We start from the raw sequence: 19,460 nt of genomic DNA on the forward strand, positions 1-19,460 counted from the left end.
GATATGGTTAGGGGTTGGGCATAACGTAATCTCGGTGGAACTGATTACACAAACTCGGTGAGACCGAATTTGGTAATTAGCTAACCAGAGAGTTGGTCAGGCAAACTCGGTGTGACCGATTTGCTCTTTCGGTGAGACCGAAAAGTTACAAAGGGGAAACACTGAGTTTACATTGCAATCTCGGTGGGACCGATTCGCTCTTTCGGTGAGACCGAAAAGTTACGAAAGGGAAACAGAGAGTTTGCAATCCCATCTCGGTGAGACCGAGATCCCTATCGGTAGAACCGAATTGCTAGGGTTTGGCAGTGGCTTATGACAAGTGAAACTCGGTGGCGCCGGATAGGAAGAATCGGTAGGCCCGAGTTTGGCTTAGGGTTTAGGTCATATGTGGATATGGGGAAAGTAGTTGAGGGTTTTGGAGCATATTACTAAGCACATGAAGCAAGAGGCTCATTAAGCAACACCTCATCCCTCCTTGATAGTATTGGCTTTTCCTAAAGACTCAATGTGATCTTGGATCACTAAAATATAAAATGAAGAGTCTTGAGCTTTTGAGCTTGAGCCAATCCTTTGTCCTTAGCATTTTGAGGGTTCCACTTTCGCATCCATGCCATGCCAATCATTGAGCTTTCCTGAAATAATCATCTTGGAATAGCATTAGCTCAATGAGTTATATGTTGTTATGAATTACCAAAACCACCTAGGGATAGTTGCACTTTCACCGGTCAACGGAAAAAACCATTCAAGGCGAGCAGAGATAGACCATCCAACCTAGACAGGATACTAGACCGACCCTGCCAGATTCACGGCCACCCCAATAAACCAGCTAATCATACCAACAGAAACTGTTGGGTCCTCAAGCAGGCTGGCAAGCTCAACGCTGAACACAAGGGAAGGGGGCCGCCAGGCAACAGGGACGACAGAGCGGTTCACCAGCCAAACGCCGTCGGCCAGGGGGGTCAGAAGCAATTTCCCACCGAAGGTCGATCAAATCCGGAGCAGAAATAGCAGTTCGGCTTCCGTCGCCCATCTCATATACCCATTAAAACTATACAGCGCATACATAACTATGCACTGAATATACCATGGGCATTGGCGGAAGCATAATACGGGCAAGTCTGCAAGCACTCCGGTAACATTTTTATTTACTTTCCTTTTTCTTTCTTCATTACCTCTTCAAAATAGGTGGCGCAAAGGAGAAACATCTAAGACCGACTCTATCGGAGTTCGGATCCGTACACTCACCTACGGGGCTACTTCCTTCAAGGATTCCCCTAGCCGAGGACAAGCGGCGCAGACGTGCCACAGGAGGTCCAAAATAAATTTTTGTAGACCGCACTCTTTTTCGAGCCTGTAACATGCCTTTTTCCTCTGCCTTCGACCCAGTGCATATCAAATAACCGAGGGCGTGACCTTTATATATATCAAGTAATCTTTGGCATATCGCTCAGGTCCCAGTTCACATTACCATTATTAATTATCCACGTCTTTCCGCAAATGAATACGCCTCCTATGGTTGTTTCACAGATATACCCCGGCTTAAACTTGCCAGGGGTTCGGTACGGGAACAATTGAGTTGCCAACAAAGTCCGAACAGCTTTTGCAGCATACTTCGGTGTCGTGAGTTTGGCCTTATATGCATCATCTCCGAATCATGTCTTGGGTCAATAGTTGGGTTGCCCAGCTCCTGTGCTTGCTATCCTACGTTCCGCTCTATCGGCTAGGGTAGTAAAGGGAGAACTACTGCGGTTGTGCGTCCGGTTCACCTGGCTCAGCACCTCAGTAGAGAAAGCCAAAAACTGACTGTCATGATGTGGCGAGAGCTGGTCAACCACTCGATGACTTATCGGAATCTCTAGCGATTCCTCCATGTCACATGAAGGACCTCTTTTCGGTCAAATATGTACACGCATCATATGAATAAGCCGCATACATACCAGGGGCTATGTCGTAGACCCACCATAGAACTCTAATGGCTAAGTGAAAGTGTTAACGCCCTATAGTCTGGTTACCTGGTTCGCCGCATTGACACCTCCTTCACGGACCAAGACGTTGGGTCAAGAGTGATCAAATGCTTTTCCGAACACCCCCGTACTTCCTACGAGGGGGCTGAAGCCGACGACTGGAAAACTTTCAGATTATATTAAAATGGCCGCACAGGAGGAACACAAACTTTCGAGCAATATATAAAAAAACAGATTAACTATAAAATTGTCTCGTACAATTCTCATACACCTCACTCGAACATTATGTCTTTCGAGCACTAACCCTCTATCAAGCGGGCAACCACTAGGACGTCTTCAAAATAATGCTCCGGTTCGTGGTAGTCCTTGCCCTTGGGTGGACTCTTCACCGCAACATCGATGGCCTTCATCTTCCCCCAGAATGTCTTGACTCTGGCAAAGGCCATCCGTGCACCCTCGATGCACACCGACCGCTTCATAGCATCGATACGTGGCACCGCGTCAACAAGCCGTTGCACCAAGCCGAAATAACTATTCGGAATAGGCTCAGTTGTCCATAACCGGGTTATGACGTTCTTCATGGCAGCGCCAGATATCCTATGAAGCTCGGCCCACTGGGACATTTGCTCATTTAGCAACAGGGGGCGCTTCGACGCGCTGAATTGTGACTAGAAAAGCTTCTCCATTGCATACCCCTCTCGCGCCTGGTAAAACTGCGCCGCATCGGAAGAACTCTTCAGCAAGTCTAAAAACTCATCCGGAGAACTCCACAATTGGTTAAGCTAAGCATAGTTCGGATTGCCGAACTTAGTTTGTAGCGAAAATGGCTCACCAGCCGCAATCTCCCTAGCTTGCCGGATCTCCTCACGGGCGGCTCTGGATTCAGACCGCGCTTCTCTCGCCTCTCGTAAGGCCTTGTCAACTTCAGCCGTTTTGGCTTCATTCTCCTTCTCAAGGAGTTCACAGCGGCTAGCAGCACTTTTTAGTTTGAGCACCATCGTGGATATCTTCTCCTCGTCTTGACGCCGAGCAGCTCGTTCGGCTTTTAACTTAGTCGATGCCTTTTCGGCAGCCGCATTACTACGGCGGGCCTGCTCCTTGGCTCGGGCCTGCTCCGCCCGAAGAATTTCAACGGCGGCAGCACCATCTGCAGCCATGCATATTACAGTATATAAATTTCAGCATTATGCTTATATCACAAAAATGTATGTGAAGGGACTGCCCCGAATACATACCTTGCGATTCGTCAAGATGCACATTGATTAACACAATGTCATCCCCGGCCATATCAAGCTTCTGTTGCAGCTCGGCAATATCCATAGTCTGGGAAGTAGCCAGGGGGGAGCAGTCTGTGTTCAAGTTAATCAGATTAGTCCTTGAATGTTTCTTCTCGATCCTCCGTTCGCCTCCCATGGGAAGCCAACCTGAGTCTCAGGGGCTACTATCTATACACAGGTGTATTTTGCGAATAAAACACAATTGCACATATTACAGTACAAACTTCGAAGCCTCTTAGTAGGCTCGCAAAGGCCTCATCCAATCCGCTCTTCGCGGACTGGACCTTTTCAACCAACGTGCCCATTAAGGTACGATGTTCCTCTGAGAAGGACACCTGTCATGGCATGTTTGTCAAGATATCTGGCACCTCTGGGTCTCCGGAGGCTGCCGTAAGAGTACGGCCACCCTTTGAAGGGATCCGTTCATTCATATCCGGTTGTATATCGGATTGTCCGAGCCCCTCATTGTTGTCCCCTGGACCCTGGGCCACTGAAGTATCACCTTCGAGCAATGTATTCATCATCCCTTGCACCACTTGTTGGTCGGGGGAGACCCTCCGCGACGACACCTCCAATTCGTCCGCCCTATTGGACGGGGAATCCGGTGGGGGCGTCTCGCTTTCCATCATCTCTGGGAGAAGGTCCCTCGAGGAAAAGGATTGTTGAGGAAGACTGCGCGCTGAACTGCAAAAACAAGGAATATATATTTCGGGCATTATAAGAAAAGAACGGACACGTTTAAAACAGCCTCGATTCACTTACAATTTGGCCTGAGGCTTGTCCTCGTCATGAGACTGCGCTTCGACGTCCTCCAAGCCTGAGCCAGCCACCTGAGGCATCTTGCCTCGCTTAGAAGCCTGCTTCTCCCCATCTTTGGAGGCGGCCCTTCTCTTCCTAGGAGGAAGGGAGACAGTGGCCCCCCCTTCACTTTTGTCTTCGGATGAGGGGACTTTGATTCCTCCAGACACAATCTCCGATGCACCCTTGGAATAGGGGCCATCTTTGGTCCTCTCACTCTCCGCCTCGCCCTCCTTCACAGGCATCTGGTATGGTGCCAGGGCCAGCATCCTTGTTAGAACAAGATTCGCTGGGCCCTCGGGCAGAGGGGCCGAACACATAATTAGTTCCGCCTTCTTTGTCCAGCCCTGGAAGAAGATAGCTTGCTCAGTACCATATTACGGTATGCATAATTATAAAGTGTTCGGGAGCCAAGTGCTTACCGGGGTATCCGAACGGTTGCAGTTAAGGCCAGCATCTTCGATGGTGTCTGGCCAATGTTTCCGCTTCCTAAAAAATAACTTCCACATCCCTTTGTGTGTGGTGCCGAAGAAGTGTTGGAGGGTTTGTGGTCCTTCTGGATTAAACTCCCACATGCGGAGAGACCTGCGCTGGCATGGCAGGATTCGGCGAACTAACATCACTTGGATCACGTTGACAAGATCGATGTCTCTCTCGAGGAGGGTTCAGATGTGGCTCTGTAAAGTCCGCACTTCATCAACTGATCCCCAGTCCAGCCCCTTGTTGACCCATGATGCAAGCTGTAACGGTGGGCCAGGACGGAATGTGGGTGCAGCTACCCACTTGGTGCTGCGGGGCTCCGTAATGTAAAACCACTCCTGATGCCAGTGATTGGAAGTTTCGGTAAAAGAGCCTTTTGGCCAAGGAGTGCTGGTGAGTTGGCTGATCGTAGCACCGCCGCACTCCACCTGTTCCCCGTCGACCACCTTCGGCTTCACACTGAAGGTCTTGAGCCATAAGCCGAAGTGTGGGGGGATTCGGAGGAAGGCCTCGCATGTAATGATAAACGCCGAGATGTGGAGGATAGAGTCCGGGGCTAGGTCATGAAAATCTAGTCTGTAATAAAACATTAGCCCTCGGACGAAGGGGTGAAGAGCAAACCCTAGCCCCCGGAGGAAGTGGGAGATGAATACGACCCTCTCGCCAGATCTGGGGGTCGGAATAACCTGCCCTTGAGCAGGAAGCCTATGGTGGACCTCCGCGGTCAAATATCTGGCCACCCGAAGCTTCCGTAACGGAGGAAGGCACCCATTGGCCTTGGGAACTAGGTCCGGGCATGATGGGAGGCTTGAAACGATGAAGTCGAACCTTGGGTGCTAGAACTCGAGGTCGGGAAGGCTGAGGAGAGGTTTGGCATAAAAGAGGGCCCTTGGTTCCTTTATAAAGGCAACGGGTGTTGGAGGCCTCCTCCTAAGCCTAAGAACATGCCTATTCCTAAGGAATCTTTCCCGCGGGACAGTTGGGTTACCCACGCTCATATTAATGAGAATCCCGCAATTAGGGGACACGATCTCTGCTTCGACAAGGCGAGTCAATGACAACCACGCCCCGAAACATGGAACGGCGGGACGGGAAACGGTTCGAAATAATGACCGAGAAGCGTGACATCACGTTACTAAAAGTTATCAGCAGATTGGATTCGTAGAATACTATACTCTCTGCGGTTGTGTGTTACAGGTCCGGACACGATCAATTCGTCCGAAGACTATTTTGGAGTTCGGAAGGAGGAACCCGCCTTGCAATGCCGAAGACAACACTACGTGATGGATACCTTGTCATTGAAGTCAGGTTCAGGGGCTACTGAGGGAGTCCTGGACTAAGGGGTCCTCGGGCGTCCGGCCTGTTAGCCATGGGCCGGACTGATGGGCTGTGAAGATATGAAGACCGAAGACTGCACCCGTGTCTGGATGGGACTCTCCTTGGCGTGGAAGGCAAGCTTGGCAACCGGATATGTAGATTCCCTTCTTTGTAACTGACCTTGTGTAACCCTAGATCCTCCCAGTGTCTATATAAACTAGAGGACTTAGTCCGGATAGGACACTCATCATCATAGCCATACAAGCTAGACCTCTACGGTTTAGCCATTACGATCTCGAGGTAGATCAACTCTTGTAATACTCATATTCATCAATATCAATCAAGCAGGACGTAGAGTATTACCTCCATAGAGAGGGCCCGAACCTGGGTAAACATCTTATCCCTTGTCTCCTGTTACCATCGACCTTAGACGCACAGTTCGGGACCCCCTACCCGAGATCCGCCGGTTTTGACACCGGTAATCTGCTCGTCAAGTGCAGACACCAGGTGCAAAAGCTACACGAAGACATGTCAAATCCATATATTTGGCCACGTTGTTAGTCACCGAAAAGTGAATCTACAAAACATATGGTAGTTGTTTTCATGTTGGTAAAGTGATCACTAGTCCAACGAAGGACATGAGTGTATGGCTTCACCAAATCATTAGCCACATCCAATAGAGAATAGACTAAACAATGTACAAAGCCCCACCATATATATCAAGACAATGAATAGCCAATTGCAGGGGGTAAAATGAAGATCAACCTCAGTAAACACATCGACCACAAGTTCTTATATGTACATGAAAGAAAAGAAAAAGACAAATGAGGTAAAAGATCTACTTTGAGTGAGTTTCTTGAAAACACAAGGTTTTTAATGATGTGGTCCCTGCAACACAACATGCATATGATATATATACATATATTTTCCAACAAAAAGTATTGAGAAATTGTGGTGTTCCCCACCTCCTTAGATACAAGGCAAGTCAAGCTTCCACTTAATATTATTTGGGGGCACTTATTCTCCTTTGACCCCATAGGTCACATATAACTGTGTGACTAATCATTGTACCTTAAGGCCTTGTTTGCCCATAATGGGAGATGTTCCCAAGGAAGAGTTTCCCTGGGTGGAATATTCATAGCAAAAGCGAAACCCCGAGGAAAATCCGCCTCACCATTTGGGAGGAGCGGGGGATAATAACTTCTTCTTTGATGAACTGTACATACTTTTTCTGGGGTGAACTGCTCTTACAATCTTGCTTCCGGCTAGTGCAACTACCATTTGCCAGAGAGATGGATGAGAGTTGGGACTCTGTAGAGGAGGAAGATCGAGTGCAAAACACCAAGCATCAGTTCCACCATATATGCATCTTATATTCTTGTTGGCATCCAGCCCAAGATCAAACAACAAGTCTACAACAAATCAAAGGAGCACATTGTGCACCCCCCCCCCCCCCCCCCCCCTGATGTAGTCACCAGTGCAAAGTTATCATCAGAACTACCAAGCATCACCAATCTCTCAGAAGATAGCACATCTAGAATTACACTCATCGAATGCACCAAAGAAGCTTGAGTGGATCCTCACTACTTATAAAAAGAGAAGGATTGAAACCGAAGAGAGAGGAGTCGATGTAAGGAGCCATTGGCGGCATAGGCAACAAGGACAAACAACGAGAGCAAAGACAGGTTTGCGAGCAGAGGCAGAGCAAGAGAGATGAGGAACTCATCCCACGAGTCAAGTGGGCCTAGATTTCCCTGCTTGAGGCCACAACCAAATTGACCAACAAAATTCCTCGAGAGAGTATACCGCATGCCTTTCTTTCTAACTTCAATTTGAACTGACAAACAAACTGCTAGGTCGGTTTTCATAACTTCAGTATAAACAGACAATAGCAAACTAGCCCTTGAATCATATTCATGTCAGCATTTTTTCCATACAACATTTGCGGTGTTAGTTTTGCAATTCATTTCTTTTAATAATAATTTTTTTAAACACTTTGCAAGCTAGTACAGACTTGCTGTGTTTCAGTTTAGATCCACCTATTAGTTTAATATATTTAACAAAAACAATATGCCAGAATGAATACAGAACATTACATACTTTACATAACAATGTGCAAGAAACCAAAAGGACCTAGCTAGAGCAGAAGGTCGCGAACTCTGATTGGTCTTTTAACTGCATTTGTGTAGCCCTGCAAAAAACAGCAGGCATAATAATGTCAATGCTAGAACAAGAAGCATCTAGAGTCCCATGGTCATTTGGGTCAAAAGAACTACAGGGTGAAGGCATAAAGGTTGTCAAGAAATTTATCAGAAAAACAAAATCACACTGGAACAGTTCGTAGACAAGGAATTTCCAGCAGTCATACCACTTTCAAGCACCATGTGACCGACTAGCCATACCAACAGTTCTTAGTTCATTAATTCGATATGCAAAATGGAACAAGTACTCTTAGCTACACTGTTCTAGCTTTTATGCCAACATAAAACGTAATGTGGTACTCCCTCTGTACACAAATGTAGGACGTTTTTGCAGTTTAAATTAAACTAACCGTCTTACATTTGTGTACATAGGGAATACTTCTAAAGAAAAGGCCAATGTGCCAGTTTACAATATTACTGTTTGTGTAACTTTCTGCTTAATTTAGTTCTAGGGCCATGAAGGCTTGCAGTACAGCTATGCTAATGTACTGTTGATGTTAAGAAAAAGGAGATATCTTATAACTCTACAAAATTGCCACTGTTTTCCTGCTTGTGATAATGAGCGCAAAAGGATGATTGTACATTGATCAAAGTTTAGATCACTGCAGAAATCATGGTACCATAATGAAAACACACAAACCTCATTATATTTGAAGATAAGCGGGCGCAAGTCCCTCTGAACTGTTGCTCCTTGCTGCCCAGCATCAATATGAGTCTTTGCACCCCCTGGTCTTTCTTTCCTAAAGCTGTTTTTTGTCAAGGAAAAGAGGTAGCTTCATAATCAATGCCTTGAATATGCAGTCACGTTTGAAAATAATGATAACTGATGTGTTACCTTTGAAAGAAATCAGTTGGGCGACTTGAGGGTCTCTTTGCAGGTGCAAGACCTTTACCACTCAAACTAGAGGCTGAGTGTAGCTGCATTGGAAGTGTAGATGATTTGCCCTTAGAGCTACCCTGAGAAGTATCACATGCAGTACCAGTCGCTGTTTTCTGGCATGTAGTTGTTGGAACTTCACTCCTAACTCCTTCATTAATTTGGTTCAACAATTTTCCTGCACTATCTTTGATGATTTTTTGCTTCTCTACCTGCAGAAAGCATGTGTTAACAATAACAATAGAATAGTCTCTTTTGTGTGCCCAGTGTGGCATTTCCAAACATGAAAGGCCCCTGATAACAGAAATTATAGAGGATACATATTGGATTGTAACAAAATGGAACTGCCAACTAAAGTAAAAAAGTAAAACAATTTGAACCCTAAAATATGGTGTCTAGTCCAATACTCCAATTAGAACCCTGAACTATCAAACTGTTCAATAAACCCTTTTTTCAAGAAAACACAAAAGCCCTGCGTCTCGATGCATTGATAGAAGAAAGATATGTACAGGCCCTAAGAAGAATCACACCCCAAATTTACAACGCTGCACTCCTAAGTGATAGGCAAAACTGTTCAAATTAAAACCTACACATTGTAAAACCATTCAACTTGAATCTTAGCCAGTTTTCATTAGTGGCTTTGCATTTTGGGGATTTCAGATAATGTGAAAGAACAAAAAGATGTATGGAATGCCAGGAATTTATAGCCTGCAAATTTTCATCATAAAATATGACGACCCGTAATGTGCAAAAACGTTGAGATAAATAGATTTTGTACATAAGGCACTATTTTATTTTAAATAGATTTCTGCATGCACATCAATTTCCAATTATTTCAGAAACTTTGTGAAGCCACCAGAAATAACCGTGTTGAGGTTTGGAAAGTGGCTTTATCTTCCAAGGTTCTTAAAAACCTAAAACAATTCACAGGTGTGGTGTGCGCTATTAAGTAAGAACCAGAAAATTCATCAAATTTGATCGCATGTGTTGCATTAGAAATGAAAACAAAAGATAAATAAACTCTTTATCAATTTTGCACAGGATACAAACTGTCATACTTATGAATTACGCAGGGTTATCATTTCATAGCATTTCCTACAAACATGGATTTTTTTTCATATTTTCTGGAAGCCCTGAAATACAAAAGCACTTTTCAAAACCAGTCTAGGGATCATATTAATTACTTTAGAAAGTTCAGGACTTAATACAAACTGTTTGAGAGTTTAAGGTTCAGGTAAAACCAAGCACAATTGTTCAGGGTTCAAAATGGAGCTTTTCCTAAACTAGATAATTGATACTAGAAGCTCAGCCCCCCAAAAGAAAGCAAGTAATGGATCTAGATACAAACAAAAAACCTGCTGGCATTTGGACGTCCTCGATACGTATTTCTCTGCAGATAACTTCCTAACCCGAAGTCGTATGGTCACACCAGTTTTTCAAATAATGTAATACAAAATATGCTCTGGTCAGTTCATGCATACAGATTCAAGATAGTTTTCCAGGAAAATATGGAAACGAATGGTGAGCTGGAAAAGATTTCATAGAAATAAAAAGGTCAATATTTGGTTACTCATATCAAAGAAGTTGCAGTCAGTGAAGGAATTGTTAAGGTGGCAAGCACTAAGCAAGAAATATAGAACTTAAGGGTTTCAAACATAGAAGTTGGAACTACTGCTCACCTCGTGCACCAAGACCTGTTTCATGGCCAAAGAGAGACCAATGTGCTCGGATTGATAATCCTGACATCAACATCTTTGTCAGGTACAGTGAGAAATGAGAGAACTGTGAAAAGAAAAAGAAAAAAAAGTTGGGAAGAACCTTAAAGCTTATGATATCATTGATTGGAGGATCAAAAGAAAGTGAAGGAATATCCATAGGCACAATAGATCCATTTGCCCTTTCTTGAGGTTCAAACTTTGTTTTTTTGTATGTAACCGAATAAGCAACCATAGTATCAACTAGCTGCACAAGTTCATTTTTTTCCCTCTCTGACATCAAATTCAATGCCACCTGATCATGCCATGTATAGTTAGAAATCTAACAGGGATGGAAATATACAAAGAAAATAAATATAAGAATTTGCAATACGATGTAAGATCCCCGTGTTCAAAATTAGTGAACTTGGATTAGCATAGGGTCCTATCAGGAACTTAGACTCCTTACTTGGTTGCTAAATTGTTGTAGGTAGACTGGCAGATGCATTAATTTCATCTTATTGTGGGTGCATCACTAGACTATAGAATGTTCTGGGGTAGGGGCATGGTGCAGATAGCTATTTTTTATCTTAGAAACCAAGGTGCATCTGAGCAGATAAATTACCGCATGCCAATGCCAATAGGGAAGTTCGAAAATCGAGCATTGGAACACGACACTAAGGTGATTGAGAACTTACAGGCCTCAGATTCAACGGCGAAAGAATATGTAAAAAGGGGGAAGCAATGTCTCCAACAAAAGATTCCACTGACAGGTGCCTTGAAATGAGCGGTGACATTCGGTTTTGCCAGGTCTTCAATGTGTCCTTCTTTTCCAAAAGCATTGTTCGGCACCTAAAACATATCCACATTAACCCGCTGATGGATAGCTATTAGCTATAGATGTGTTAAAAACTAAAAACCTTTGCAGGGCTTTCGGCCACTCAATATTTGGCTTCTCAACTTGAGCAACGATACGGCTTATAGTGATGGCAATAGGAGGTTGATATGCTGAAACAAAATGGTAAACTCTTTAAGTTAGTCCAACATTTATTAAAAATACGTAATAAACAGCCAGACACTACCTTGGAGTGACATATGCTGAGTTCGGTAAACATATTGCGTCAAATAATCAGAAACTCCAAGTACATCAAGGCATTTCACCTGCAAGGTGGTTTGGTCTACGGTAAGTAAAATATATTTACAGAGCAAGAAATTGATGAACTCTCCAAGGAGGTGCAGTGGTGAGTGTACAAGGTCCACACACCAGGCTCTGGCCTTTGGCTCTACTTTAATTTGAACTGTGGGTGCATGATAAATACGAAATTCAATACAAATTTGTGATTAGTAAGAGTTTATACCGTCTTGTGCAGCATTGGGTCATGGTAAGAGAGTTTTAAGAAGTTCTCATGAATCCCATCCATAGTAACATCATAATCACCACTGCAAATAGAACATGACATGATAAGAAAGTGAACCAAGCCCATATAGAGGAAGTGTGCAATGTACAAAACAAATTTTACCGGTTAGATATGAGTGAGAACAGAGAGCCAATGTCCTTGTCTCCGCTCACATTACAATCTGCCATTTCCGCCCGCTTGAGTTTTTTCTTTTGAAGAACCTGAGAAGCAAACTTGTTATCATTAAATGGTACAATGAGCAAATGTATTGTTATTTTTTGCAGCAATGCATGATATGGGTTGCCTTCTGAACTTATGCTTGGCACACAATTTCAGTACCAATATTGAAAGTTTGGGATTATACATTCATTGCTTGAACAATGAAGGCATCCGCAGAAAATAAAATAATTGCCGTAAGAAAACATCAGACCTGTTTCCAAACATCAAGGATGCTTTTGGACATGTCCTTCCTTCCAATGACTTGTGAATCAAACCCTGACTGCTCAATGACACAGAGCAATGAGAATTGAACTCTATATCAGTTAAATAGTAGCATCAGCCAGCAGGTGGCCATCTCAATTAGCTTACTTACAATGTTTAGTGCCTCTCTTTTCTTGTTCAGAAATTGAAGAGTGTTCAGGCATGATCGAATGTCACATTCTGCATGGAGGCTTTGCTCACTTAGTACAGTATATGAGGCCAACCAGTCATCTCATGTATAAAACAAATTTATGCATGTACTAGCAATTCTCCTTCATCCATCTCTGTATAAACTAGAGAATACCCCGCGCGTTGCTACGGGAATCGATTGCAACATATTTCAATGACTTAATTGTATGGAGCTTCTATCGTTGAATTAATAATATATGAACTAATGCTAAAAATATATATTGTATTTGATTATTGTGTAGTCAGAAAATATTTTGAATATAAGTGGCATAACGTAATGGAGGACTTTTTTTCATGCATGTTGAGTGGACCTTTGATGAGGTGGCATATGTGGTGAGGTGAAAGGTGTGCATGAAATCAACTAATAATGAAAAACTTTTTCTCATGCATGTAGTGGTGGGCCTTTGATGAGGTGTCATGTGTGCATGTTGAGATAAATAGGATAGTGGGGATCAACTTCTTATGTATATAGGATAAGTGCATAATACAAGCAAAAGTAGCACTACATATGGCAAAATAATAGGTTTCAGGTCCAAGACTAAAAGTTAAATTAAGACAACGCTTTGCAAAGAGTGAATTCGAATAAACTACGGTGAAGATCCTGAGTGCTGAAAAGCATAAAAACAGGTTCCCCAAAGTATGCCAGCATATAAAGATATTTTAGTTAAATGCATGACAAATATAGATATAGATATCAAAGTTAATTTCACAAATATAGGATATAGTTATCCAATTAATTTGAACAGACAAGCTAGGAGGATGATAGTAAACAAAGCTACTATGGCAGTTGTATAATATGTTTCAGCAGATGCTGAGCTTTGTTACACAACTAAAGTAGTTAAGGAGACATGTAGGTGCTCGGTTGGCCAAAAATCTAGTCAATTTAGCTAAATAAATATCTGTAGGAGTAAACAACTATTGGTTCATTTAAACATAGGAAGAAGACTAGAATTCCAGAAGTACAAGTATTATCACTCAAGGAGATATTGCACGTCCATTGATAGACTACAGTATCTTGGTTCTGCTATTGTTACAAAATAGGAATAGCATTATGCACCAATATTAAGCATAGTTATGGCTTGCGTGGAGCAAAAGAAACTGTACCAGTATAATCCGCTAATGCAGAAAGAGCAATTGAACTTGTCTTGAATCCTTCCTTCTTGCATATGTACTTGAGCCTAAACAAGCAAAACTTATGAGCAAAATGTACCATACTAAAATAGAATGTGTTGAATGTGTTCGTAAGTGCCTTTACATTACCTGTTCACCACACGACTAATCGTTGGCTGCACAAAAATATGAACCCTGTAAAATTAAACCAATCCTTATAAGAAAGTTTAAACAATTTTAGGACTGCACGGAACTATAAAAAAATACGAGGAAGGAAACATTACTTGGCTACTTGGCGTAGTTTTCTCAAGGCTGGAGCATACAGGTCATTGCATATACAAATTACCTACAAACAATATCATATGAATGGATACAATGTGAAGGCATTAAAATGAAGGTGGCAGCACAGCATCGTTGCTTACAGGCCTCAGTAGTTTTGCTGTTCTATGACTTTTCCTTGAGGAAGCCTTTTGGACTTGAGTTTCTTCAGCTCCATTGCTTCTGTCCGAATCGTTGTTCTTATCAGCATTGATCTGCACCGAAAAGAGTTAATCATCCATTATCACAGAAATATGTTCAGATGCACTATGCTGCGGAGAATAGCCTATCTCGGTTCTCAACTGCACAGCAATGCAAAATATTATTCAATCAACGAAAGTAAGAATATAAGAAAACTGTTGAAATATATTGAGCAGACGATTCAATATGGTATCATAGCTAAGAGATCTCAAGCTCAAGAGCAGGCAAACGCACTATTATTAAAACAAAATAGCTGCAAGCTACATTGACCCCACGTGTAAGGCCTGGTGGAGCCTACACCGGGGGGGTTGAAATATATTGGTCGTCATCCTCCATCATTTGGACTTTTGGATGAACTGGCTGGAGCATGCAATTCAATACAAATTAATGTTGAAAACTTGAAATGTTGCCAACTTACCATCTTTAGAATAACCTCCACTGCCCCTTTTCCATCACCAAGTGCTCCATCAATTTCATCAATTACCTACACATGCTAGCAGACCTTAACAGAATGTGGGGAAAGTGATTTAACAATCTGGTAGCATAAGTTAACTCACCAGACACTTAGGTTTGGAATCTGACATGATAGAGTTCATCTGAACTACATCAAGAATTTTTGGTTCAATGGATGAAGCAGAACGATCATCACTGGCATTTATCTGCGTGTATGTAATACTTAACATAAGCAATGCCCAGAATCTGTATTCATAAGCAGCTGAGTGCCCCCCGCAAAACAAAAGGGTGCCAGCCCATAGACCAATAGCAAAAGTAGCCACCAACCATAACTAACAAGAGGCGACATTAGAAGGACTTTGGAGGAAATCTTGCTAAACAACATGTCACCATGGGCTTCAAAGGGGCGTAATAGACTAATACTTGCAGTTTTACAGTGTATAGAATATAAAAAACCTATCCAGCGGTATCCAGTTGTGACTAGATGATGCATAACAAAACTGAAGACAATTCAGAAGGATGCAACAGATATATCAGATCCACTAATCATATAGCCACTAAAAGATGTATGCTCCTATAGGAAGTGCCTAAATATCGCTCATCAAATCAAATCACATAGAAGCTACCACACAATAAACAAGTAATATTGTTCCTATTCAGACCTCCACAACATGGTAACCACAATGTTTGGCTGCCACGTGAGCAAGTGTTGTCTTCCCAAGGCCAGCTGGACCACATAGTAGCAACACCTGCAACATCAGGAGGTTATTCAAATGCAGCAACTAACCAGCAACTGCTTAGCACAGCTTGCGGTCATCTTCATAAGACACAGCACACTAGTACTAACCCACCTTCTGTTCTGGTGCGTTATCAACGGAAGGCTTTTTGTGAAAGGTGCTTTTCAAATCTTCTGAGTTGCTACCAGGTGTTTTTTGGGGCATGCTATCTTGACCCATGACATAGGCTCCCCTGCTCTTGGAAAAGAAACTTCTGCTACTTGAGTTCTTTTGAATGGTACAAGAATGTCTACGTAAGGCGGATAAAGTATCATCACTTGTACCCCGGATATGGGACCCAAACACACAGGAGTCCCATTGTTTTAACCATAGAAGTACCTGGATGAGGAACATCAAGCAAAGCAAAGATTCTTACAGATCAGCTCTACACTGATAAACACATTTCTTAAGGAAATGGGATGGCTATTTACCTCCCTGTTTGTGTGCTCATCACTTAACAGCTCTGTAAAAGAGTGTGGTGCATATTTCTCCACCCAAAGTTGTTCTGTGACTATTGGAGTCAACGAACAACCCTCGACATACTGTGCCTCTGTGCTTTCCATCAAGGCCTTCATACACATTACAGAGATAGATTACTAAGATATTTATTAACTTGCTGCAGCAATCAACACTGCACTAGGTACAAGAGTCAGAATCCATTGTCAACTTGCTTAGGCGAAAGGCGAAAAAAAAGTATAATTGTCTCCCTCTGCTTAGTGCAGTTTTGCAATTAAAGTATGACGATTAGATTTTTGAACTTCAAGCTCCAAAAATATAATAAGTATGATATCCTGGACTGCACAAGTGCACATGGTAACATTTTGCTGGGAAGTTCAGAGATAAAGAAGAATTTGCACATTCTCTGTTTTGGTGCTAATTTGTGGGATTAATACCTTCCTAAGAAACCATTAGATTAAAATAAATACCATAGTGACTAGTATAAAGAAGGCCTTCAATGCTTTCATCAGGGATACGGCCATTCGTGAAATCCCTAGGGTTGGGGCCCGCTTCACTTGGACTAACCGTCAAGCTTCCCCCATCCGCTCTATTCTTGACAGGGTTTTTCTCTGCCCTGGCTGGGATGCCCTTTTCCCTCGGGTTTGTCTGCGTGCCCTGCCCATTGTGGGATCTGATCATGCTCCCCTAATCCTTGACGATGGGTCCGGTCCAATTGGTTGCCAAAGGTTTCATTTCGATGCGTCTTGGCTCTTAGTGGAGGGGTTCCCCACCATGTTGACCCGGAAGATCTCGGCATGTCTTTCATCTCCTCGTCGCTCTTTTGGCCCAATGGATGATTGGCATCATGTTTCCTACTGCCTGCGCAAATTCCTCAAAGGTTGGTCTAAGAATCATTTTGCTGAGTTAAGGCATGACAAAACGAGGCTGGGTGCCCAAATTGGCGATCTTGATATTCGTGCGGACAGTTCTGGTCTCTCTGAGGCCGAATGGCTGCTCCGCTATGGCCTAGAAAAGGCGCTCTTGGATATTCACCGCCAGGAGGAAGTTTATTGGAAACAAAGAGGCACGATTAACTAGACTCTTAAGGGTGATGCGCCCACAGCTTATTTCTTCGCCATTGCAAATGGTAGACGTCGTAGATGCCTAATCGACAGCCTTCTGATTGATGGTGTTAGGGTTTCGGACCCTTCGGTCATTCTTCGTCATGTGGTCCAATTCTTCTCTAATTTGTTAGCGGCTAAACCTGAGATGGGTTTTTCGCTTGCTCCGGGCTTCTGGCCTCCCCTTGAGCAGTTGTCGAGCGTTGATAATGATCTCCTGCTTATTCCCCCCTCTGAAGAGGAAATATTCGAAACTATTCGGACCGCCAATTCTAATGCGGCTTCAGGCCCTGACGGCTTCTCCATTCCTTTCTTTCGGCATTTCTGGCCTCAGTTAAAAGGCCTTATTAAAGCAATCATCCAAGGATTTTGGCTGGGCACCGTTGACATTTCGAGGCTCAATTACGCGGTTCTCACCCTTATCCCTAAAATCAAAGGTGCTGACTTGATTTCGCAATTTCAGCCCATTGCTTTAATTAACAACTTTGCTAAGATGCCAGCTAAGGGCATGGCCACTAGGGTGTCCCCGATAGCTCATCGGGTCATTAGCCCTTTCCAATCTGCTTTCATTAAAGGGAGATTCATCTTGGATGGGGTGCTATGCTTACATGAGATAATCCATGATCTGCGGATTAAGGGGACCAAGGCTGTGGTCCTTAAGCTTGACTTTGAGAAGGCTTACGACTCGGTGAGTTGGAATTTTCTTCGGCAAGTCCTATTGGCTAAGGGCTTTGAGGGTCCGGTGATGCACCGTTTGATGCAACTTGTTTCTGGTGGTCACACGGCGGTGGTTGTGAATGGCCAAACTAGTGATTTTTGTGCTAATGGTAGGGGACTTAGACAAGGGGACCCGGTGCCCCCTCTGCTTTTCAATTTTGTTGCTGATGCTTTATCTCGTATCCTCTCTCGGGCAGCGTTGGCTGGGCATATTTCCCCGGTGAGCTCTCACCTTATCCCTCATGGCATTACTCATCTTCAGTATGCGGATGACACCATCATTATGGTAGAGCTCAATGAGACCAGTCTCACCAATTTGAAATTCCTTCTGCTTTGCTTCGAAGCTCTTTCGGGTCTTAAAATTAACTTTTCCAAGAGCGAGGTCATTGTGACTGGGGTTTCGGATTTGGAAGCGCAACGGGTGGCTCACCTTCTGAACTGTTCCCTTGGGTCTTATCCTCTCAAATATTTAGGAATTCCTATTTCCCCGTTTAAGCTCTTGGCAAAAGATTTTGCCCCGGTGGTTGCTAAAGTTGGCAATAGGGTCCTCCCTTGGAGAGGACGATATAACACGCAGGCGGGCAAGGTTGCCCTTACCAACTCATGCCTCTCATCCCTCCCGATGTACCTGATGGGTTTCTACCTTCTGTCCAACGGGATTCACTCTGGTTTCGACAAGCATAGGGGTGCATTTTACTGGAACTCCGCGGACAATAAACGCAAATATAGATTGGTCAGATGGAAAATCATTTGCCGTCCTAAGGACAAGGGGGGTCTTGGCATTATTAATACGAGAGTCATGAACAATTGTCTTTTGATTAAATGGTGGTGGAAGATAATGACACTTGAGGAGCGCCCATTCTGGCTCTCGATTCTTAAAGCTAAATATTTCCCTTCCTCGAGCCCTATGTTCGCCTCTGCTTCTGGCGGGTCTCAATTTTGGCGTCAACTGGTTAAAGTTCGGCCAATTTTTCGGTCCCTTGTCAAATTTGTTGTCAGGAATGGTAAGTCCACTCGTTTTTGGGTAGACTGGTGGGTCGGGGACACCACGCTTGCGGCTGCCTTCCCGGCCTTGTTTTCTTATTGTGCTGATCCTGAGATCTCTATCTTTGAGCTCTCGATTCAGGGTTGGGTTTTAGATTTCCGGCGATCTCTTTCCCCTGTAGAGTTGGAAGACTGGCAGCGCCTTACTGCTGGCTTCCCCCTGCTCTCGGAGGAAGAGGATTCCATGGTTTGGCCCCTCTCATCTTTGGGGCGCTTCTCTGTTAAATCGGCTTATTCTAAGCTTATCTCTGGTGGCCGCTCGTTGAAGTTTAAGGATATTTGGTCTGCCCGAATCCCCCCTAAGATTAAAATCTTTCTCTGGCAAGCTGTTCGCCGTAAGCTGCCGGCGGCCGATCAAATTAAGAAGAGGAACGGGCCGGGCACTGATAGGTGCGTGCTATGTGGGGCACTTGAGAACACTGATCATATTTTCTTCCACTGCTCCTTAGCCAAATTCATGTGGTGTTGCATCAGACTTTGGCTTCATGTTAACTAGACTCCCTCCTCCTTTGAGGACCTGAGGCAATATACTAACTCCTTATCAGGGCAGTCCAAGAGGGTCTTCTTAGTGGGCTGGGCTGCGATCGGGTGGTCGCTGTGGATTATTA

General features: G+C 43.8%; 1 protein-coding gene across 1 annotated transcript; it reads right to left on the minus strand.

The window, feature by feature from the left end:
- Window positions 1–7,786: 7,786 nt before the first annotated feature.
- Window positions 7,787–16,101, minus strand: LOC125529825 (chromosome transmission fidelity protein 18 homolog; the record flags this gene model as incomplete). The annotated part of the gene is given in 21 exon segments (XM_048694244.1): window positions 7,787–8,027; window positions 8,678–8,783; window positions 8,873–9,126; window positions 10,594–10,653; window positions 10,733–10,924; window positions 11,307–11,460; window positions 11,529–11,616; window positions 11,691–11,769; window positions 11,967–12,048; window positions 12,129–12,226; window positions 12,436–12,504; window positions 12,598–12,665; window positions 13,779–13,852; window positions 13,935–13,979; window positions 14,069–14,130; window positions 14,207–14,317; window positions 14,722–14,787; window positions 14,861–14,962; window positions 15,419–15,505; window positions 15,608–15,871; window positions 15,964–16,101. Coding segments are annotated over 21 exon segments (2,253 nt in total), but the record flags the coding sequence as incomplete, so codon positions are not given.
- Between the last annotated feature and the right edge of the window lie 3,359 nt (window positions 16,102–19,460).

This window comes from Triticum urartu, unplaced genomic scaffold, assembly GCF_003073215.2.
Source record: "Triticum urartu cultivar G1812 unplaced genomic scaffold, Tu2.1 TuUngrouped_contig_5879, whole genome shotgun sequence".
NCBI lineage: Eukaryota > Viridiplantae > Streptophyta > Magnoliopsida > Poales > Poaceae > Triticum > Triticum urartu.